Source organism: Branchiostoma lanceolatum, chromosome 1, assembly GCF_035083965.1.
Source record: "Branchiostoma lanceolatum isolate klBraLanc5 chromosome 1, klBraLanc5.hap2, whole genome shotgun sequence".
In the NCBI taxonomy this organism is placed as follows: Eukaryota; Metazoa; Chordata; class Leptocardii; order Amphioxiformes; family Branchiostomatidae; genus Branchiostoma; species Branchiostoma lanceolatum.
In genome coordinates, this window is record NC_089722.1 from 36,595,421 (window position 1) to 36,619,221 (window position 23,801).

General features: G+C 39.3%; 1 protein-coding gene and 1 long non-coding RNA gene across 2 annotated transcripts in view; one reads left to right on the top strand and one right to left on the bottom strand.

The window, feature by feature from the left end:
• Positions 1-23,801, bottom strand: part of LOC136421464 (glutamate receptor ionotropic, kainate 2-like) — a 52,228-nt gene that overhangs the window by 4,298 nt on the left and 24,129 nt on the right. Inside the window, 14 exon segments of the mRNA XM_066408793.1 lie at positions 1,342-1,567; positions 2,388-2,851; positions 2,854-2,947; positions 3,379-3,582; positions 4,072-4,188; positions 5,076-5,183; positions 5,660-5,812; positions 6,261-6,428; positions 9,586-9,639; positions 10,341-10,516; positions 11,090-11,210; positions 11,530-11,660; positions 12,914-13,075; positions 19,430-19,709. Coding sequence (XP_066264890.1) covers positions 1,342-1,567; positions 2,388-2,851; positions 2,854-2,947; positions 3,379-3,582; positions 4,072-4,188; positions 5,076-5,183; positions 5,660-5,812; positions 6,261-6,428; positions 9,586-9,639; positions 10,341-10,516; positions 11,090-11,210; positions 11,530-11,660; positions 12,914-13,075; positions 19,430-19,508 — 2,257 coding nt within the window. The 5' untranslated portion in view covers positions 19,509-19,709.
• LOC136421504 (uncharacterized) lies at positions 6,588-8,511 on the top strand. Its single transcript, XR_010753459.1, has 2 exons — positions 6,588-7,009; positions 7,483-8,511. It is a non-coding gene; the product is annotated as an uncharacterized lncRNA (long non-coding RNA).

The following is a 23,801-nucleotide window of genomic DNA, read 5'->3' on the forward strand; positions in this document are numbered from 1 at the left end:
TATCAATAAGGCAACGCTGACTTTGTTATACGGATGACATCCGTGCGTACAAAGACGTTCATGCATACAATGTCTCTTTGTGTATTTGATATTGTTAAGCGACCTGATATTGCCATATACCAAACCGTTGTGAACATGTCATTAGAATTTCAAGTGACGTTTTCCTACATTTTTTCAAAGAAAATGAAAATTAAAGATAAAAACGAATCATTGTTTAGCATACCATTTTCTGTAAGTCCTGTCAATGATCGAACCATTCTGGCCACTTAGATTTCATAATGAGGGAATTTTGACGGATGAAGTATGATCGTTCTGTTTAATGCATATTAATATTCTTATACATAATAGTCCATATCGACATGTCTATGACGGCAGTACAATATCATGGGGATTCTGTATCTATCACACGTTTACGCCAAAAAAAGCAGTTACTCAAACAACTGGATATGAATTTGATTTTACTTTTTTGGAATTTGATTTTCACTTTTTTGATTTTGGAAAAATCATATCCAGTTGTTTGAGTAACTGCTTTTTTGGCGTATCTTATTACCTGGATGTCTAATCTTCATCGACGTATCACATGTTTAACCTTTAATATTACAGCAGTGCACAGGGTATCACAAGGGAAAATCATATTCACACGTTCATCCCCTTGTGGTAAAGAAATGGGCCATGATTCGAACTCCTGTCAGACAATGACACTTAAAGCCCTTATCCACCCACGCTATCCCGACTTTCACATCTGAATAGCGCCGTTTAACATTTGCCTGAATAAATCCCGCTTCTAGTAGCCCTTCCACTGGTTTTATATGGCCTCCGTCAGTCAGTATTTACCATGGTAAAATCCTAATTCACAACAGCCCTACAGCATCGACTATGGCTAATTAAACAGCCCTATACGAGAATGGCAGTCTCTGCCACAAAAATCACATCTGTAAGCTGACTCAGACGGAGAGATGGGTGTAGCACTACCTGGACCTCTACTCCAGGAAAAACGTTGTGTCCCCCTCAGCCCTTGACGCAATCGAATGTCTGCCAACCATGGATGAACTAAATGCTGAGCCAACCTTGGATGAGCTCAACAAAGCCATCGACAGCTTGTACACAGGAAAGGCACCGGGCAGTGACGAAATCCCGCCCGACCTTCTCAAACACTGCAAGACCGTCTTACTGCTCCCGCTACACGAACATTGGGCATCATATCTACTTATTATAGAAGCATCATTATCCTTCACCATTATCCTTCATTTTTTTCCAGGTTATACCCATATATATCAATGTTTTTTGTAAAAAAAAATACAACATGAAGGATTCACAGTCTGACTAGTGTAATCATCTTACCCTCAGGAGTACCGATGCCGTAACCCTTGGAGTCCAGCAGCCCTCCCACGCGGGTGAGGTTACAGTTCCTGTGGGTGAAGTACTCGTTCATGGCGGACTCCAGCAGGAAGGCGTAATTCTCATTCAAAACTCGATCGATCCCCTCCTCCGTAGACTTAGTGAACACGGACGGCTCCTGGGAGCTCATGAAAGCCCACATTTTCTCGTACGTGGGGATTTTGGAATTCTGGATGAGAAAATATGATTTGTTTGATAATAGGTCCATTGTAAAAGATGAAGATAAACAAAAAGATAAAGATATAGTCTTTATTATATGGCTGTCATCCGTGAGCTCGTCAGGTTTTGTCCGTTTCGCCAAAAATATTTGTTGCCATACTGTATTCCGTACAAAGAAGCCTCAAATGAGCAAATATTTGCTGTTTAAAAATGCTACTGAAAGAAAGAATATCGAAAAACTGATACTAATGCCTTAAAATGCCTTTTTACATAATTTTTTTTGTCATGTGTATAAGTACATCTAAGCTGGAGAATGTATTTCTAGCCCAAAGGACAGTGTTCCAAAGTCACCGATGATATGAAAGAACAAGAGCATTGAATTTATTGTTTGTTACACCATTAAAGTGCTGCTTCTATAGGGAAGTATAACGCCGAATTACATTAATTCTTTGTTTCAATTTGGAGATTTACCACTTTGGCTTTGACTTATTATTGTCACTTTTATTCTTTCCGTGGCTAAAAACAACGAAAGCTTGGAAAAAATAAAGTTTGTTTGATTGAACATCTATTTATTCATGACAAGAGCAAGTCGGCACGCAAACAGCTTTTCATTGAGGTCATGAGGGTAGAGGTAAGGGTCGGATACAATATATTAGACATACACGTGCACATTCATTTGAGGTCTAATAACTCTATCAACATATATCATTACATATCTATGGTACAACAATATACAATTGCTATAGCATACAACATATAGTAGGGCGTTCACCGGGGATGTGATATATATATATGGAATTTAAACACCAAGTTTGATCTACGAAGCTCACCTTGAAGAATGTTTGAGTCGCACCGGAATCCAAAGTTCCGTACTTTATCTTCGTTTGCTTCGCCAAATCATCTGCTGACTCGATAGGTGACTCCATTCTCTCCACGGTTAGAAAGGCCGCCAGGTTCGCCGTGTAGGACGAGATCATTATCAGCGTAAAGAACCACCACGCTCCGCTTACGAGTCTCGTGGACAGCGCCCGAGGCATAATCTCCGAGCCTTGCTGCATGAAGGCGCCGATAGAAAACCACATACTGTTGAGCAGTGTGAATTGGTTCTCGAGATAGTCCGAGTTGGGGTTGCAAGGGTGAGGGTTGTACCACTCGTACGGGCTAAATCTCGCGAGAACGAAGAGGACTCCGCTAACGGCGAGATACGAGAGGAGGATGTAGAGCCAGATGTCGTAAGACAGCGGGTTGAGGAAGGAGAATACGCCGGGGTTGGTTCTGTTGGGGACGCGGTACATATGGTGACACCCACGTTCATGAACGGTTTGGAGAAGTCTATGACCTGTTCTCTGATGAAGCTGATGGTCAGTGGTGCCACGGCCAGGTCAGCACGCTGAGATGGTCAACAAAGTCAAGTCAAGTCAACGTGGAATTGTATTTAGAAGACGAAGAGAAATATTGTGCCAGAATCTCAGCATACGTTTAAACATTGACAGACAAAGAAATACCAGTTGGGTGCTATTGTAAAGAGCATGAATTTGGGTGATAACGTAAAGGGCATGATTTAATTTCACGAACAGAAAGAGTTTTTATCTTACAGACAGATTAGTATTTCTTACCATCCTGAGTCAAGGTCAAAGTTTAAGAGACCAGTGCCCAAGTAGAAGGCGTTTTCATAACGCAATTTCTGACATGCTCTTAGAACAGGAATAAATACCGTTACAGATACTGTTACAAACACTAGGAGGAAATTTGAAAAAAAATCTTGGCGACGGTAAAAACGTTAGGCATGTCATGGACGTATTCAAACGTAAGTATACTAACCTGATCTATAAGCTCCTTCACCATTCCTGACCACTCTCCGTCCTCCATGGGTGCGCCATACTGCCCGTCGGGCACGAGGTAAATCTCGTATTTGAATCCAAGAATGCGGGCGATCTCGTTGAGTAAGTCGATGCAAAACCCTTCAAACCTATCGTTACCCAGCAACTCTTCGTCCGACCTCCTTTGCATGACGTAAGGTTTTTCCTGTAGAACATATGTATATTACGATATTCGTTAAGCTGAGCCTTCGAAAATTAAAAGTGATGCGTGTTACCTTAATTCACAATTCTGTCAAATTATATGAATGCGAATCAACTAACTACTCAAGCATCGTGATTTTTCTGAAACGGATAAATACAATTGACGTAAATTCACAAGCTGGCAGGTGCATCGTAGGTTGGAGCATTGATCTAATAATCCTGCCATTAAAGATAAGCATGTAGCGTTCAAGGATCTAAATACACATGTGCAGATAAAGGATAAAGTCCCCTGGCCTGTAAACGGAAAAAAGTTGTAAACAGTTGCTGTATCGACTATGCTTTATACCTGTCCAGTTGTATGTGGCTTCTCCCGGTCAGTCTGCATAATAATGTGCTGACGTGTTTTGCTTATAACTACGCGGTCTTCGGCTTTGGTATGCGCATGCGCAGTTTGATCCGTGGACAGACTTATTTAGGTTCACAGACTACTCACCAAGATGGTGGTGACAATGAGTGTCTTGTTACGTAGAGAATTGGTGACATTTGAGCCTGCCAGCGACCGGTCGGTAATGTTCAGCGCCTGTCGCTCCCCTGCCTGCCAAGTTCCAACCTGATGAAAGGATTGAACCAACAGGAGGTAAGATCATTCAATGAATAGGTTAATGAGTTTATGTTTGTGTAGATTGTTCCCCCTTAAAAATGTAACATTTCGACAGCGTTAAATGCGACTACCCAATACCTTGAAAATCACGATTATCAAGGACTATCATCATGTTCACCGACTATATAGTGAGCGGACGGCAGCTGGACTAAAAAGGCGACTCACCAGTAATCCGCGCAAGCGCATAAGGCCAACTTTTAGACCATAGGTTTGGTACCCTTGGTTAAGGTAGCTGTAAATGGGGCTTTTGTCAGGATATGTTGATATTTTGGAGCATGATTTTACAGGCAAGGATTTCTATCTTCTTCTTTCAGGCTTTCACCCAGGTTTGTGGTGTCTGTAGGCCTGCAAAGTTTGCTGTTTTTGTGTGATTATCAGGTGGAGAAGGGGGTCAAAGGTCATTTTTTTGTAAACAAGGCCGGATTTGTAGGGGTTGTGCCGATTAGAAAGTTGAAATCATGGTCTAGATTGAAAGTTTAGAGGCCTGACAGCCCTGCAAATACACGTTTTTCATGGACTTAAACTCACTGGTAGGTCAATTTTTTACAGCCTGTTTCTTACATGATCACCATGTGTCAAGATAGAAAGCTTGATTACGGTCCTGTGGCCTGCATAAGATTGTAGGCGGGGTTAACGACAAAGGTCCGATTTAAAAAGAAACATTCATAGGGAAATGTAGAAAACGTCTGTACACAAAAACGTTTATGACGGACCTCAAACTTTGACCTTACACCTCATAGCATCACGACTACATATGCGTACGCAGAACTGCAATGTTTCTTTTTTGGCATACGTGCGTACATATTGGCAGATAAGCCACATCCAACTGTTTGTACCTTAGTCAGTCCAGCTTCCCTGAGTTCCATGACGTCAAGGCTGAACTTGGTTCTCTGCCCGTTACTGTCGAATTTAATTCGACCACTCAGACCGTCCTGTAACTCCGCCTAGAAATACAGAAATAGGAGAACGGGTGACATATTTTCTACATTGAAGATGACCATTAAACTGCAGTCTGCGTATCACGTTTTTTATGATTATTTCGTCAACTATATGTTTGCTAGCTTTTACCTCTGGTCTCTTTTAGATGGTTACATGATATCTGAGTTGATCGTATCAAGGTAAAAATAGCATCTAAAATTTTACATGTAGCAGATATGTTAGTTTCGTATGTCAATTGTAAGACTGACATGACACAAAACAAAACTTAAACAAACATGCTGACAAAAAGAAACACATGTACACGACATTCTAAGCTTGCACACGCATGCAGTACAAATAGGTTATTTAGTTCTGTTAGAGAAAATTGTCTGTGTATGTCAGAGCAAATGGTGTCTCTAAAATATGTTTGCCTTCTGGGCCAATCTGCCTTCTAGATAAACAAAATGAACCTAAAATGTAAAAAGAAAAAAAAAGTCCCCACTATTTTCAGGTAGTTGAGCACAGAGTGACCATAAAGCCACGCCTTTCTGTTGTCACACGATAACTTGCTCAGCGAGATCTCCTGACCAACGTTGGATCCCTCCAGTCCGGCCACCAGCACGTAGATAGCGTCAAACATTAGAGCAACGGGCGTCTGCGGAACAAGAGGAGAAAGATCTACGGCATCAGCTATACATACAACTGCGTAGGTTATCCTTTACCAGCACCAGGCAAATCTTACATGCACTAAAATTTCCCCCCTTCTGTTACCTAAACAAAGTAATGTTTAAAGGGTGTTCCGGCTAACATGACCTTTTCCCCCAACGTCCAAAGCTATCCAAAACATAAGGCATATTCAAAACAGAAGATTCAAAAATGGAGGATCTGCTGCAGTACCAAAGAAAGCTGTCAGGAGACCGAAAATGTACATTGACCTTCGTCACCCCAAGACATACGTAAGCCAATACACAACATACAAGAATAATCCCTCCCTGACTTCTTAAGTTATAGTTGAGCACCGAATGTGAAAACACATTAGACGCCGATAGACAAAGAAACAAACGAAAAAAAATACTAAGATTGTTCAAAACTGACGGGCGTACCGTGAGGCCATCTTTAATGGTACCACTGATGACGTTAGATGACTCCCGTACTCTCTTCCAATCACTAAGAACCTCCTGGACTCTCGGGTTCTTGTTATCGACCAATCGGAACGCCGTCAGGTTGACGTCACCATGTCTATAGTTCTCAAGATCAATTGTGGCTAGATCCTGTGGAAAGTTTAAAGATAAAGGCGAGGGTCGGTAAAGACTAAGTTCGATAAAGAAATAGACGTGACCAGCATTTGACGGCCTACGTCTCGGGAAAAATACATCAGTTTACCAATATGCCGTCGAAGGAATAAACTTATATTAGGCATATCGAACCTCCGCGTTTTTCCATTAGAACGCGGCAGCGCGTGAGGCAGTAAATGTCTTTTAAAAAATCTTAAAAATCAACCGTTTGTATTCTGCCAATGAAAATCGTTGTCAATAATCTATGGAAGGTTTGCTATCACACTATCATCTTTTAAGTTGAAAATATCCATCGAACAAGGAGCTAAAAATCATCTAAGTTGGCGATGCAGCCGAAAAACCGCCCCGTTCTGACGACGCGAACGCGGCACGCGATTTTGAGGCTCCCGGCGGAAGTCCCATTTTCAACTCAAAAGCCACAAGCCGGTGTAGCACGGAGAACTCTGGGAATGGTTTCAGGTGAAAGGGCAGAGATCAAGGTTCACGTCAGTGGTGGGACAAAATTTCTACGTGATTCTAGGCGGGAGATATGGAAGAAACGGGAGAAACCTCCAGAAGTAAGTGGACATTTTTGCTATTTTTCTTGAACTTAGCAACTTTGTCCCTATACTGTCGCAAATATAGATATAATATGGTTATCATGGTGTAGTTTTTGGTTCTATTTAGGCGAGTTTGGCTTGTGGGTTTAGCGATACATTTTGAGAGTTTTTTTCGACAGCCCGAAAAATGACGTGCGCTGTGTGCGCATACGTGACGGGGGAGGGGGGCGTGAGATCGCGCACTTTGTATGTGCTCGAAATTGAACTTATTGTCATAAATCCTGCGCTATTTAACCGTAGAATGGTCATATATTTTATGCTGAATGTAATATACCTTTCATATCCGATGATATGGCATACTTTGGACGCAACAAACAATTTTCCACTGTCGTAATTATGTTGTGTATATACACTAGCGTTACGATCATACAGTCCGAATTTGTCACACAGTTGTATGATCTTCATTCAGATGTCCTTTCTTGATTTTCCAGTGGATACAAAGGTGGCATATCTGGTAGAGCTATGCAGAGAACGTGGGCTGCCTTCAAGCAAACTTGAACAAGTTGAAGATACCACAAACATCAGATCAAGTGCTTGGTGACTAGAATTCAATTTCCTTCTACAAATTTTCGAAGGGAGAAGCTACTTCAGGAGAATAACTTGAACACTAAATTAATTACTGATACTGTACTAGTCAGAAAGTAAGTTGTAAGTCTGCAGTACTGTAGGTACATTATTATCTGTACCAATCAGAGATCTTATTAGAATGGGTAACATAGGTATTGATACTTATAATTAGCACAATACTATTATCATTCTGATTGATCATGATGTTAATTAGCATATTTAACTAATTAAGCATTGGAATATTAAATTTTTTAAAGTAAAGATATTGTTAGGAACCTGTTTCAGCAAGCTTACAACATCAGTGAGTTCATGTAGCAGCCAATATCAGTATCAATAACAATGTATGCATTTTACTATATATGCCTCATTAGTTTATAGCCAATTAACACATCTTCATATAGATCTATTATTGCTCCTGTTGTAAAAATTCCTGTGTTTAAGTCAACATGTAATGTAGGTTAACAGTTGAAAGTTGTTTTAGGGAATAGGTAGTACCAATAGGGATAAGTAAAACAACTTGTTGTACATGTGTATTTGAGGATCAGTTCAGTTCATCCTCTGTTGAGGATAATTACCCTCATTTGCATATCTTGCAATTAGCAAAGACTGCAAAAATACATTATTCTCATAATGATCTCTTCAACAACAGGATAGTTGGAACATGTAGTTCCTTCTTCAGTTTTCAGCATGTTTAGAAATGTATGTTAATTGATTGGCACTATTGTGAATGAATAAATTAGTTAGGGTTAATTAGGGCTAATTAAGATAAGATACTGAATATAGGTCAAAAATAAAACATGACAGTCTGTCCAGTTACATTATCTTTAAATGCTGAAAATTTGAACAATATTGGTCAAAGTGTTTAACAGTTACATTAAAACGTATGTAAATAACTGTGGACTTGTGGTCATTTCTGGTGCCATGTTGAGGTCAATCATTCCCATAGGGCCAATAGATAAGCGTCTTCTAATGAAAACGTCCAACTTTTCAACTTTGAAAAATTCTGAAAAATTTCAACTTTGTCCGATTTCGACAGGATAAAAAGCATATTAAGCGGAAGAATCTGATATGTACTTTGGCAACAATTTCAGCAAGTTATATCCTACCAAAAAAAATGGTGTGACATGCCTAATAACTTATATCAATAATAATTCTCTTGATCAGTTTCAAAAATATTGTAAGAAATATTTCTTAAGCATATCAAAACGCCAAAATCCAAATTTTTGCCCAAAACATTTGATTTAAAAAATGAGTAGAGTTCAGTAGGGTGTGGGTCATTTCCATTTTTCTCGATTAACTTTTTGACTTTCCATGTCCAAGGTCATTTTTCTATGTGAAACTAAAACCACCAATAATCAATGTTTACATTTGTGTAAGTAATAAGCTTGTTTTGTTGGATTAGTCGTTGAGCTACCGAAGTACAAGCGTACTTTCATCTAAATTCATGGTATATTGATTATGGTTATCGGTTTAGAGGAGGCCTCAATTGTTAGACGTTACATTTGAACGGAAGGCAATGACCTCGAATTCAATGGCGTACTGCCAAATTACGGCCCAACATAGCAGAATAATGTAGATGCACCAAAATTAGCATAACAATTAGACACTGGTTCTATCTAATAAATGGCTTCTAAGTACAGAGCCTGCCGGAAAAGAAACTGTGTAGAACAATCGAGTTACTTCGAGTCCTAAATAGTTTCATCAGGTTGTTTTGACACAGCCACTTTTTTTTTCAAAATTTAAGCCAAAGTTTAGATGGACGAGGGTGAAATTGTTTATGGTAACGCTTAACGGTTCTATTTGTATTCATGACAACTAGATATGAATGTGTGTAAAGACTTCACTTCAGTGAACTAGTCAGTATTGCTCCGACGGGGGCAGGCGGTCATCGATACCTTGGTCGTGAATAATTTTTTTTTTTTATCGCCACATGTCTATTACAGAGTGGGAGAAGAACAACCACTTACCAAAGATGTGACGATGTAGTGGTAGAAGTGCGTCATCATACCCAGTTGTAGAGCCTGTGTGGACAAGTATTCTGTAAATTGAAAGTCCAGCACTTAGGTACTGATTGCAAGGCTTAGGGGAATGCCGTAATCGCGGTGTAAAATTGGCCTTGACTGTGAAAGCATTTCAATAGGGTGTTATCATTAGATTGCAAACGACTTGGAGAACGTGCCAACTCGTTTATCTAGTATGACATTACGCTTTCAAACTACCTCAGGTCCTAATGATATAGCGATATCTGAGCAATCTTTGTACCACACGCTGGAAGGGGGTATACATGTAAGCAATTCTACATAAAATTAATGCATTTGAAAGACAAGCAGACAAAAAAAGGATAATTCGTACTGTAAATATGTATGTTGATTTTAGTTGTTAATGTATAGTTGATTTTTGAGGGGCTTATATGACTTTAGAAAGCATTGGAATACAGCAGCACACAATAGAGTTATAAAAACCCGAGCAAGTTAGTTGAAGTAACAGAGTCTAAAGTAATGGCTATTTCAATAATAAGGGTCCAGTTCTATAGTCGATCGCACACAGACTAACTATTCTTTCGATAGTCGCACATAAATCGTACAGACGGCGTACATACGTCGGCAATCGGTTGGTTCTGTCAAGGCCTGCTTGAAAATTCCAAGACGTCAAAATCGATCCTACGGCGTCCAAGTACGAATCTGACCTCCCCGTTATTCATACGTAGCACAACGTTGGTTACCTTATGTAGAACTCTGGGTAGTTTCTCGTATGATACATCGATGATTATGTTATTGCTGCCGTCAAGCTTGCAGTCCTTTAGCACACCCTCTCCGTCTTCCCTCCGTAACTTCCTTATCTTCAGCTCCATCTTTGTCCGGGCTGGAGCCTTTAGCAGTTCCTGTAGTCTCATCAGAGCTGTATCAACCACAGAATCATCATCGTCATCTGTCTCTCTTTCTCTCTCCATCTCTCTTCCTCCCCCCTCCGCCAGACATACCTTTAGCCGTGAATGAATTATACTACGTATTCCTTACCAATGATTTGACTGGGATGTGCATAAATTCAAATGTAATCTACAAGGGCGATTCTAATTTGCTATTCATCGGAAACAAACTCATATAACATAATTATGCAGGTTTAGCATAACTGATAGGGACTCTGCCTGCCGTATCTACCGGTTGAATCACGCATTTTACCTGCAGAGATTCCGGCCACCTTTTGAACGGTCTATTGTACAAGACCATGACCGCCGTCTTTACCAGCAGTGACTACAATGGCGATATGTACCAGTAGAATCGCCGAATGAACTGGAACAGATTGCAATCTCTATTGGGATCACCTATTCTGGCAGATTGTACTCTTAGTACCCTGATATATATATATTTGTTACTCCGCTTAAGCAGACAGGCATTGGTGGTCGCTTTGTAAGACCCCATTCTATACTAGAGAAATAGTCTGTGAACCTAAATTCGGTGATTCAACACGTACCGTCGTCGCTGTCATAAAGAAGCGAGACCCTGTTCCAGCCGTAGTAGTTAACCATGTCGAGTATGGCTTGAGACAACATCAAGGCGTCCGGATACAGGTTAACAGAATACCTGTCTTCTACCTGTACAGAATCAAGAAAATATCTTTAATACGTGATTCCGTTAAAGATAATCACAATCTATTCAAGATAAAGACTACAAACCTGTCTTTTTAGGCTATATATACGCTTTTCATTTATTCCACCATTATAGTTATCTAAACATTATTTTTCGCTTGAAGCTTCTGATTTAAGCTGTTTATCAAACTATTTAGCCATAATCACAGCCATCATCACATGGACTCCAAACCTATTTTCTGTGAGGGGATTCGTATGGCTTGTCTTTCATATAGCTTTTTAATCGCTATGTTTTGGTCTTCTATTGGTTACGTAAATCATATACCTGGTCAGGGTTCCATGTTGTCTGTATGTTGGGTACTGTTAGCGCAGTGCAAAGAGACTGAACAGTCGGTGATGATCTGGGTGACGAAGGGCCTACAATGGCTGCCACCCCTAGCGTCAACTGAAAGCAAGCTAAAAAGAAAACATTCGAGAATTTTCTGAAGAATAGAATCCTTTGACCACACTTCAAGGCCAATAGAAGTGTACGCCCAAATAAGCTACTCAGGCAACTGGATAGAATTTTGATTAAAATCAAAATTTTATCCAGTTTCTTGAGTAACTGTTTTTGGCGTATCTTACTATACCCGTATGTCTAACCTTCATCAACGCAATAGAAGTGTACCCTCTGCTGTCACCAAAGTGTATCAATGTACAACATAGAACTCTAGGTTCTTCCTTTTAATAATGTAGTACGAAGAATCTACTAGTAGCCGCTATATCTTCTAACGTTCTATTTAAAGGGGAAAGGTACTGTAACTTGATACGAACTTCTGTAAGTGCAGAAAATGTAAGTTCCATGTACTTCTTCAATTGATAGATTCCAATTTATGTATCAGGGGTGCTTGGCTCAAACACGAACCGTTGCGAAGCTACATTAAACAATTGGCCGGTATTTTTTCGCATTAATAAAATTCGAAAGTCGATGATAAAAAGTTAGTTCTGGTGCAACAACCCAGTTGATTTCGGTTTTCAATTTCAGGCTGCACATCCTCGAGTCTTGCGTTCGTCTCTTATTTCAATCTCAAAACAAAACTGCATGATAATGAAGGGCATCCCTCTTACTATAAGAGCAATTAAGTTTCAGTTCTTCAACCTACCATATTTTAGTAAATACGCGTACGCGGGGAAAGGAATCTCAGATAAAAAATAATGCGTAAAATTAGGCATATTCGCGTGAATGTGAACCGTTACCTATACTTTTGACTCAAAATGATTTGCAAGAGAAATCTCTCATAACAACGCAACTGATAAGGTGTTTTCAGACAAGTTTCAGCTAGGCATAGTAATACCGCCCACAGAATATGGCATAGCTCATTCTTGGAGGAAAAAGTGATCGCTTCGAACGCGTCTGTATTCCCGAACGTAGATTTTGGGCCATAAATCAATTTGATATATTTTTTTAAATTTGAACAGGTTATGGGAAATCTTAACTGTGCACTATCAACCCCTCTCTCTGTCCTTTCCTTTCTTTCTCTCCCTATCAGTCTAAAAAAGTTAAGGCTTATAGGATAGTAGCCTCCAAAGATCGCCTATTGAGCTTTACTGTATAGTGGACTGCTCCTGGCATACTATTTACTCTATTTGGCCGATTTCTACTATTTTCCCAGCGATCGCGCGGAGCCTGGTATAGGCTATAATGATAGAGCATATGATGGGACACATACCTGCTCTTGAAGCCTCGTAACTGTCGTTGACTTTAATCTGCTGAATATCAGAGATCAGTGTTGACCCCGCCAGAAGGGTCGCGTTTTTGTTGATTTCGTTCATGGCGAACTTGAATGCCACTTCCTCGTCAGTGAACGGCATTTGCTTATTGAACAGGCCCCCTGCAAAATGAAGAAAAATAAATCAAAAGTTTGAAAAGAAAAATTCTCTTCTTTTGAGGATAATACTTTCAAATTGGTGGACCGTCTTCAATTACACTGAGCCTCGTAAATCTTAGTATGCCTTACGAAACACTGCGTATTTCATACTTCTTTGTCCACATTATATGTACGAGTAGAATTCCAAAATACTGGGCTGATTTATCATTGTCTAGTCAATATGTTGCTGATTATAAGCTTTGGCTGTAAAAACTGAAAAGCTGAACTAAACGTTCTTCAAAACTACCCGTGGGACCAGGCTTGTTTTTCTTACAACAAATTGTACAGCATATATTATCTATTTGTAGCATAACTCTCATACAGCTTTATAACGGCTATTTCGGCGGAAAAACAAAATGAACTACAAGTGACCTAAATATCTGTGTGACAAATTTGATATCCACAGATCAGTTGCCATTCAATCCAATCGAAATTGCTGCAGCGGTACTTTAGTTCGACTAATAATTCTAAAACCGCATCTGTCCTACTTTATGCAGTTAAAGCCATTTATCGGCCACCATATGGGGCGTTTATATGTCGAGGCTCATTGCGTTTTACGTATTCAATTTCTCGCTTGCAATAGATAGATATCCCCGCTGTATTGCTCTGAATGAGAATTTGAAACATGTGGTCTTCAGTCACCGAGTCTTGAACCAGAGCCTCCCTGTTAGAAAGTTAACGAATTTGAACCAGCAGCTCACCTATGAGGCTGTTACCAGTTGTTGAACATAAAGTCATTACTCTACACTTGCTGACTGCTCAAATTGTGTTTAAAGTTTTTACATCTGCATTGTGTAAATATTGTTTAATTTGTCGGATTCTAAAAGGCAAGGCATCTGGAGATTTCTTCTAGTCGGATGGAATTTCAAAATACAAGGTCACCCGCACTAGCCTTGATGGTTTGGAACTGATTCTTGGCTTTATCTAGTTAGAGATGTTTACATTCCTCTTCTTATACAAGCACATATCGCCAAACATGGGTGAAGCTGTTTGTTTTATAAGACTGATTGGGTTCAAGTCCCCAGCTCAGTTAGAGGGAAGGAGGCCAATGACCTCCGACAAGACTAATGTTTATATCTGTGTTCCTGTGTTTGCAGCTAGAATTCTGGAGTATCAAAGATCGGTTTGCATTGACGCATATGGGTGGTTCTTGAGGTTCGGAGAAAACATGGTGATTTGAGGCACCATAGCATGATTTATAGTTTCATGAACTTATAAATCGACACCAAAAAAACAATAGCGTTAGCCTTGTTAACCGACTACCTTGACATAACCGGAAAATCGTTTTTAACGTATTTCTTAATCCCAGTTAAAATGATATCCGACACCTTATACCACACCATAGATTGTTCAAGGAGGTCTGTGTCCCGTGTAATGGTTAGGGTGCTTGGGTCGGAACCCTTAGGCTGTTTGTTCGTTCCAAGAGAAATCCTTGTTTTCTTTTGAAGAAGAAAAAATCTATATCATGTGATTCAGAATTCCACCTGTGCTGCAGTAAATACCCAGTTTTGTATTGTTCACACGTCGGCAAGATAATGGTCCCGCCATCAACAGACGATGTCAAGAGCATCAAAACGCATTTTGCAATTAAGAACCGAACAGTCTGATCCCATTGCACATTTGGAGGCGGTCCCCCATGGTGCATGATTTGACGCCATTTTCTTCATGGCTGCTGTGTTCGCACTATGAAGGAGTCAGATCCAATTTATAGCACAGCATGAGTGATCTCTAGACGTGGTCTCTTTTACACCTCTAGCAACCCACGTAACTTTATATTATACATGTACAACAGTGTCACAGAAGGAGAATGATAAATTGCGGGGTAATTGAGACCTTATAGTTAAGACTATGCTATCTGCAGTGCAAACTACAAAACATATTGTTCAAATACACCTGCAGAAGTTCCCTCGAAAGCAATTTTATAAAAAAGGTCAATTCTAATCGTTTATCAGACGAGCATTTTACCCATATTGTTAGTAATATATAGTATTGTAACATTTATATGACCTCGTGTTCAATGCTCAGTATCATCTGAAAGGAAGAAAATGTTTGATATGTACAACTTAGGTGTTAAAGATTCTCTTTTATAGGAGATAGATTTTCAATGTCTTTATTAATATGCTTAGCAGGTAATAAGAAACTACTTTTATTTACCTCTATCCAAAAAAAAATTCTAGTTGTGAAGTTTAAACTTTAAAGTTCATAGAAACCGAATGTACTTTATCGTGTCCAGATGCCTTATCTATCTACATAAGCCAATACATCCATAACGCTATACCAAAAAGAAACTGTACTATTCCTAACTGAGATTTGACGAACGTAAAGATGCAAAGTAGCCTTGAAATATGAAATGTGATATCTAGAATAGTTCAGTTTAGTTATCACTGTAGATTATATTTTTTATAATAAAGAAGTAATTAGAATTGTGGACAAATCCACCTAGATTGTTAATTATGTTATCTGTACATTGCCATACATTGTCACCGTTGCAATTGTTGTGCAAATAAAATAAAATCATTCATATAAACAAGAGTCTTTAGCAACTAACCCCGCGTTATCATAACCTAGACTGAACTGATATTGGCAAGAAGCGTTGGTGAGGTACAAAAATCAATCGCCAGCCAGATATCGAGTTCCTGACCCTTCTCCGTTACAAGTTGGTGGTTCATGCTTGCTTTGGGTATCGACCCCTCCGATGTCTGCCGTATCGACGTAAGTCAAATCCAATCGAAGAAGAAAACGCGTGACAGAACCCATGTCACAACGCCAGCCGCCAGGCATATTGTGCATTTTTCAGTATTGTCTGCATCGTTTCGGCTTTTATCCAAATTGGCGTTTTTAAAGTTTTATCAATTGTTTATTTGGACATTAAGGTAGCAGGTGATTTGGTAACAACAGGGACAATGACATACAGGAGAGACGAGAAACCTGTACTGTCTTTTCGAGGATAAACAAGGCAAGACTATATATATGATCCTTAACAATTAATGCTGAATATAACATATTGGCGAAAATTTATTTACTTTAAAAACGACTTTAAAAGGTAGATTGCGCATTGTCTATTGGCACACATAATCAAATTCCCTTCATTTGAATGTTATATAGATTTAACCATGATGATGAATTTTGAATACAATTCCTTTCATGCGGTGATCAATTACAACAGCAATGATTACCTATGCATCTTTGAAACCACGACAAGTTTCTGTGCCAACAAGTCATTGAATTAATGAAAGCCGGCACGCGTTCCCGAAATAAAGGAATTGAACCTTTCCAATATCTATTGCCATTAACCTTGCGCTTGGTTTTTCACCCTTCACGGTACAGACCTGTGTCAGTTCCTTTCCCTTTTTTATTGGATTCTGACCTTTATGAAAACAGATAATTGACCTTTCACCTCGATGTAATGAGGACGCGTGCCTTGCGTGCGCAAGCCGCTCCCAATCAAGGACTCTGAGACGTGAGTCGTGCGTCTTGGATCGAACCTCCAAGATAACAACAAGGAGTTAATGTGTCTGGGCGTTTAAGGAGACTTGCCAGCTGATTTTGTTTGGCATATAGAAGGACCACACCAAAACAGCTTTTAAATTTACAAAAATGGAGCGCCGTGCCATTTTGATGTTGATTCATTTGACTAGGAAAGAAACAACACAAACTTTGTTTTGATTATCAGTTATTGTTGGATATTTATAGATTTGAAGACTACACAGAGTGGAGAAATTTAGTTAAAGAAATAAGGAAGAAATAACATAGTTTATCAGGTAAGTCTTATCTAATGAATGCGGCCAAGGAAAACACGGTGATAAGACCGCATGGCTACCATCCGATATCACTAAACATCCGTGTCAACCCAAGCCAGGCACAACGGGAAGTTAGGCCTAGGGACGATAAAGCTGTGTTTCCGGTTTTGGTCATGAAAACATTAGGATTAGTAGAGAGGGATTCTATTATTATCATTATCATTTTTTAAAGATGTCGTTAGAATCATTTTAACACTATTAAACATTAATGCATCAATGGCTAGTATTTCAACGCAATTTTTTTTAAATCATACACTGTACACTGTTTACTACACATTCTTACACTGACAGTTTAAAACCCTAATCCGTTTAGATATTGTGAAACACAGTCAAATTCTGTCTCGACTTTCATCACTCAGATGTGAAATGGAAAATATTATGTCCCTTGCCAGTGCCCAACCAAAAACAAAGCTTTGGTAGGAAGATATTTTTCAGGGTCGGTCGGGTGACCTAAAAAAAAGTATGTTTATCAAAAGGCCTTATTATATTATTAACAGTTTTTCAATATTACCTTGGCGTTATAGAGGATTCTTAGTACAGTCGGTAATAGGCATAAAGGTTAAGTAAGAAAAACATGCTAATAAGTTAATCAAATTTAAACATAAACGTATAAGAGAGAAATGTTAGACTGTTACCCTTTGCTGAAAAAATTGCCCTGCTTAAAATGTTTCAATGTACAGTCCGTATTAATGGTTTTCGACAACAACAATCTGGCCTTTGCAAAATTTGCGTCAGGAAACAAGTCAGCCCTAGATGATATCCCTTCTAAGCACCCTTACTTAGCATGACATAATTTCCGGAGACCTAATTGAGAAATACAATCTCCCCTTCTTGACCTAAATAATTATCTTTCCTTTATCCGTTCTCCAGCTGGTACAAGGCAGATTGTTAAACCGTTCTTTGTGTGACAGCTGGGCGCACAGCATGAAAGAAAATTGCTTCGTGTTTGTAGGGTTTTGATTTGCTGCTTTTCGTTTTCAATCTGGAAGGAAAATTGCATAAGGCTTTAGAGGTCCATGCCCACAAACATGAAAAAGAAAATCAAAGGCGAGAAGACAATCAACGTGTACACTGCAGAACGACTCTCTGACTATCTTTGTCGTCCAATATGAAGTACAAAATTGAAAGTACTGTGGCAGTACCGTAGTAAGCCGCTAAGGGGACTACATCTTTTTCCAACCCCTATCAACTCCCGAAATATCATACGATCCACTCACAGGACCTAGAGTTGTGCTATTCAAAGACGGACTTACATTCCTACCATTTCAAAGAAGTCGAATCCATGTAGCTTATTTCTTGTAGTTATATGACAACGTATTTATGGATCTGTATATTATTTTCTATCTTGACCTGCACTTAACCCAAACTTAAATCAATAATAGCCTAGTTTTATCTCTAGTCTTATATGTCAAAGTCACATTGGGAGATTGAACCCTCGTGTTGCATCTGAATCCATCATCGATACTCGTCGCGACCGATTTAAGATGAAGTAAAACTTGAACGCAAAAAGTATCAAATTCGGTTTCTAGACGTAGACGTGTTTTGTTTATCGATTATGCGCTACATGCTACGATTTCTAATCATACATCAACGAGTGCTGAGTTAATGTATTCGATAGAATGATTACCTGCTAGTTTTGTTTCGATAAGATTGAAATTGAAGTCAAATGTGGTTGTCAAAATAAGTCGTTTATAAAATCAGCAAGCGTATATGCCGATAAGTATTATCAACAAGCATTGATATACTATCGTCTTATCGAAGTATATACTATTAGACATGGCTTCTTAAACTTCGTGTTATGTAAGAGTATCTTAATTCTGTATCATTTCCAAGTGTCTTCCCCTGCCTTGTAAGAAGCTCTGTTGCGTTAAGAGATTGAGTCTTAAAGGGGGCGGTATAGATTAAATCTACCGTCTCTGATATTATGTGAAGCGATCCTGAAAGAAGAAGAATCGTTTGGAGCAGCGTCGTGTCCCGGACACTGAGACCTCAAAGCATCTGTAGCACTTACGCAATACATTTGTAAAACATAATTTCAATGCTTTTGTACAGCCTTAGGAAGAGAAGATACCTTTGCATGACTTTCCTTAAGGCAGACGAAGGGAAGTGAAAGCAAATGGTTTATGTAATACTATACACATGCTTTATGGAGTTACTGTTTTTTCGTTGACATATTCGCGAAAACTTAGATTGCATTATATTTTTACCAAAATGCAGTTACTGTGCGATACAATGCATTGACCGATGCACTTTTGTTAGTTTCAAAAACAGTCTAAGGACTGATCTATTGTCAGATAATTCATATAAAGCGAGACTTATCCCGTAAAACGTTTAGTGTATCAAAAGTAATTCAAAGGAAATGTTATGTTAATGAGGTCATATCTTATGAATTTATCAGTGTTAATCTAAACGGACTAATTTTGCAACAACTAGTAAACAGTTTAATGATAACAACAATTTCAAGATCAGTATGCACGATAAAGCTGGAAAATAAAGTCTATGTTCATTCGACACTTACCTATTCTTATGGTATCAGGAAGGCCCACACATATTGTAAGGCAAACGTCGAGAAATAGTGTTGTCTCTAGAAGCTTCATATTGAGCGTTGCTGGTTATGGTAGGATAGTCCGATCTGGAAACTTCAATGTTGGGCGAACTCAACAGTTGACCATGTAGACAGTCGTTCTGGTGCTACCTCGTTGTTTTGTTGTAGAACACTTTGAGCCCTATCCACGGCTTGCCCGCCATCTTGGAAAAGGCGACACGAAGGTCAAATCTATGAGTTCTCCAGTTGAATCCTGGGGGAAGAGAAAAATGCGTCAGCTTTTGGAACTCGAGTTGCTGAAAGCGTGCGCCACTCTGAAAAAGCGGAAGCCAGAACGTTGTTGACTATATTCCAATCACTTTGCAGTTACAAGAGTGGTAAGGAATGTTGAACGTAAACAGAGAAAGCTGATAATACAAAACTGTGACCATTTTTGACCTACCCAAGATAAACCTGCTCTGTAATCAATTGCATTTTCTCCATTACTCAGAACCGGAACGACCATTTAAAGCGGGTCCCTAGCTTCTGAGTAATACTGCGTTACGCGGGGTGGATTTGAGTCTAACATGGAAACGTCCGCACTCTTTCTACATGTAACATTCGTCATTGCATTGTCAATGCTGTTAAGCGGCAGTAATTGTAAAAGCTGTCAGAGGAATACAAGAAATACCTCTTCACCACCAGAAAGGGAACAGAAAAAAAAATGGACTAGTTCAAATTCAGAAGAAAAACATAGATTATAAATGAATCCTTAGATGCTATAGTCACGTGGTCGAAATTCCCCTGCGGTTCCAAAGGAAAGACATATGAAAGGGGGCGTTATTGCACGGTCGAATTAGTGCGTCTATGTCTAATATGAACATATGGACTCGTGCCGCATGTATGGTCGGCAACATTGATGGGTCTTCCCAACAGGGAAACGAAATAAATGGATACTATTCATAACGCCCTCTGTTTATATCTCACTGATTACATTGTGTGCGGAATTATAACATGGACCATAGAGCAGAATGGGAATGGGATTGGTAATAAAGCAGGTTATTGTTATTTGGAACGCTGCCATCTTGGAACGTTATCCCTTAAAACAAATATAAAGCAACTCCATTTGCAATGAGGGATCCCTGTAGCTCAACTCACAGTTGAGCTCTTGGTTCCAATTGGTTGCAAACCGGCAGACCTCGCTTCAATCCTGGGTCACGACTCTCGGTCGGGGCTGCACACGTCTTTCGGAAAGGACGTAAATGGGGCTCCCGTGTTCGCCGTACCCTGGGCATATTAAAGTGCTAGCAACCACTCACAGTAAAAATGTACTGCTACTGAAACACCAAGGAAACATGCTGCCCTCTATGCACGTCATTGTGCCGCTAGATACTACACGGGTCTAAAGAACGAACGCAGTATACAACCAAAGGCTTCTATTGACCATTGACCCAATAATGGAGTCAAATGGTGGACTAAAAAAACTCGTTATAATCCCATCGTTCTGTTTTGACCACAATCATTATAAATCATAGTATTTATCGTAACAATAGGGATGTGGCTTTCTCTCGGTGGCAGTACCCACAGGACCTAATTATCCGGCAGGATTATCTTTATGAGGAAAGGAGGAATTTTACTCGTGTGTTCTGTGATACACGGGCGGTCTGGCAGATAGGGTCAAGGAAAATAATGTTTTCAACTACCTGACCGACCTCGCAAATGCTTGCTCACCCTGGCTTTTGTGGGGGGTGGCTACGCTGGCAAGGGGCATCAATTTAAAAAAAAATCTAAAATCTTACTGCCAAAATTAATGACAGAATTCCTGTATTTCACATTTACACTCTGAAACATATTAAGGTATTGAGTAGTTGATGTAAAAAATGTAGTAAACATTTAGCTTCTTAGCTCTGTTGATTGGTTTATCTTTATACAGCGTATACCAGTTTTTTATTTATTTCTAAAATGTACTTGTTGGATCACTTGAACCAATCTCTTCAAAAAGGAGCAATCAGGATTCCTTACCTACCGAACCTATTTCTGCTAGGACCGTGACCGGAAACATGGCATGTTTTCGCCAGGCCTAGCTATGTATAACACGGCGATGCTCGGTAGCGTCTCAGAATCTTACCATCGCTTCTGTTTCATCGAAATCCTATTTCACGAGATGAGGTCTCTGAGATATATCAGATCTAATTCCTGTTAATCCCCAGCCATTCGTATGTATCAGACTCCTACTGGCCGAATTAAGATACATGTTCTTGCAAGGCGGAGGGATTTGTCTCCTAGACGGGGGTTTCTTCCAAACAGGTGGCGAATCACGGCTATGAATAGAATAGGACATCGATCTGGCGAGGCTTTCATGGGACACTGCAATATCGTTTGTGTCAGGGAATCAGACACGTTCATGCAAATATCATTGTAAAGAGGAGAGGGAAAAAAATGTAGTTCGAAATTCGAATCAACAATTGAAAAGCTGATAATCTTTTAAAAGTGAGGGTTTCTTATGTAGTCATTATAAGCAAATAGTTTTCTTAATGGTGGTCATGAAGAGAAGGAACGTTAACATTTTACTGTTTTTTCCTTATTTTTGTATTTTAACACACAGCACTAGCACCATACCGTTAAAAATCGTAGTGAATAACTCTCAGACGTGGTGTACTACATTCGCCCCCCTCATAACTTCTGTATTTTAGCCCCCCCCCCCGTCTAGATAGGCTTAAAACAACAATTTGGTAATAATAGTATAGGTTTCTCATTTCTGTGTTGCCACGGCAACGGGTTTCTGACAGACATGTTATACAAAATTCACTAATTTCGGTTTAAACAATGATGTTTCTAAGATTTTCTTGCTCAACCACACGAGTTTTCCATAATGTATAACATTGATGACGTCATAACTATGTCATATTACATAATAACGTTACAAAAACTACAGGAAATGTAAAGGCGTATGTGTACATTACTCCCTGCAAATTCAGTGATGATAGATCATACCGTTTGGAAGTTATGATTAGAATGATCCCCCCCGTCCTAGGTATCCCCAAAAGCCCAGTCTAGATAGGGTTAACAGTCGAGAGAAAACCATTGAATAATCCATTTTACCATGTTTACCATGAAATGGTGTATAATTCTTAAAAAAAAAAATTTTTAGATATTAAATGCGTTGTTTCTTACGGCCGAATCATACGTACAGGACAAAAACAAATCATGACTTTATATCGTAACAGTGAAGCAGGCAGGCGCTGACCACGTTTATGTTCTTGGTTGGCATTTAGATGGACAATAGCTCAAGTGTTCCTTTTTTAAGATTTTGTCTCCAAATTGATATCACTATGAGATATACGCACTTATGATATATTTTGAGAGGGTCAGAAGATCTATAGATGTCCGGACACGCTTGAACTACATATACTATCACTAAGCTCTGTAACCGTCAAGTTAGTCTCCTTATGACGTCATGTAAATACGATATATCAACACGTGAATACAGTAAACAAACAAACGAACTAACAAACAAACAGACAAAACCAGCCAACAATGATATAAACATAAGCTGAACCTTCTCAGCAAAGACAGCGTGTCCCGGAAGTTCTGCTTCAGTACCAAGGTCGGCTACCAGGGGGTTCAAAATTCCAAATTAAGCTGATGTGTTAAGCCGAATTTTACCGGCTATACAGATACAGAAAATTGAACTCAACACATATGAGCATATGAAATATATTTGGAATTTATTGAGAGATTCTTAAGAAATTGCGCCGGATACGCACGCACGCACACAGACACACATACCGGAAACTATACGTCCAATTTCATGGCGCTAACAGCCCTGCACTTGCAAGTTTAAGCTGGGCATATCCTACCTCAAGCCGGGAATTAATACACAGCTCTATAAAAAGAAGATGAACGGACCCGAACTGTGCCTATCCTTCACGAGATGAAGTATTGTTGCTTCTTCGGTCACGTTTTGAAATCACTTGTGCGGGACGAAAGACATCTTATTTTGCACTTGAACCACATACGTATTCAATCAAACTTTTTGAATTCGTTTTTAAATTCTCTCTATGAATGATCTTAGGAAATGACGGCTGTTGTAAGACTGGTAGAATAAAAGACATACACCGTCGTCCAATGATTGCATCAAAACTGCACCAGGACAACGTGGTAATGCGTCTGATATTTATTGTATTTTTAACGTTATAGTTAGTCATCGTTTTGTATTTTAGACTACATAGAAACATTATAGAACATTTTACCATTGACAGCAAATGTCGGCGTATATTTCTACGTCAATCGTTGGAAATGATACACAACACCGGAATGTTATGCTTTCAAGTGCCAGAAGACAATTTAACCAGGCTTTTCCGAA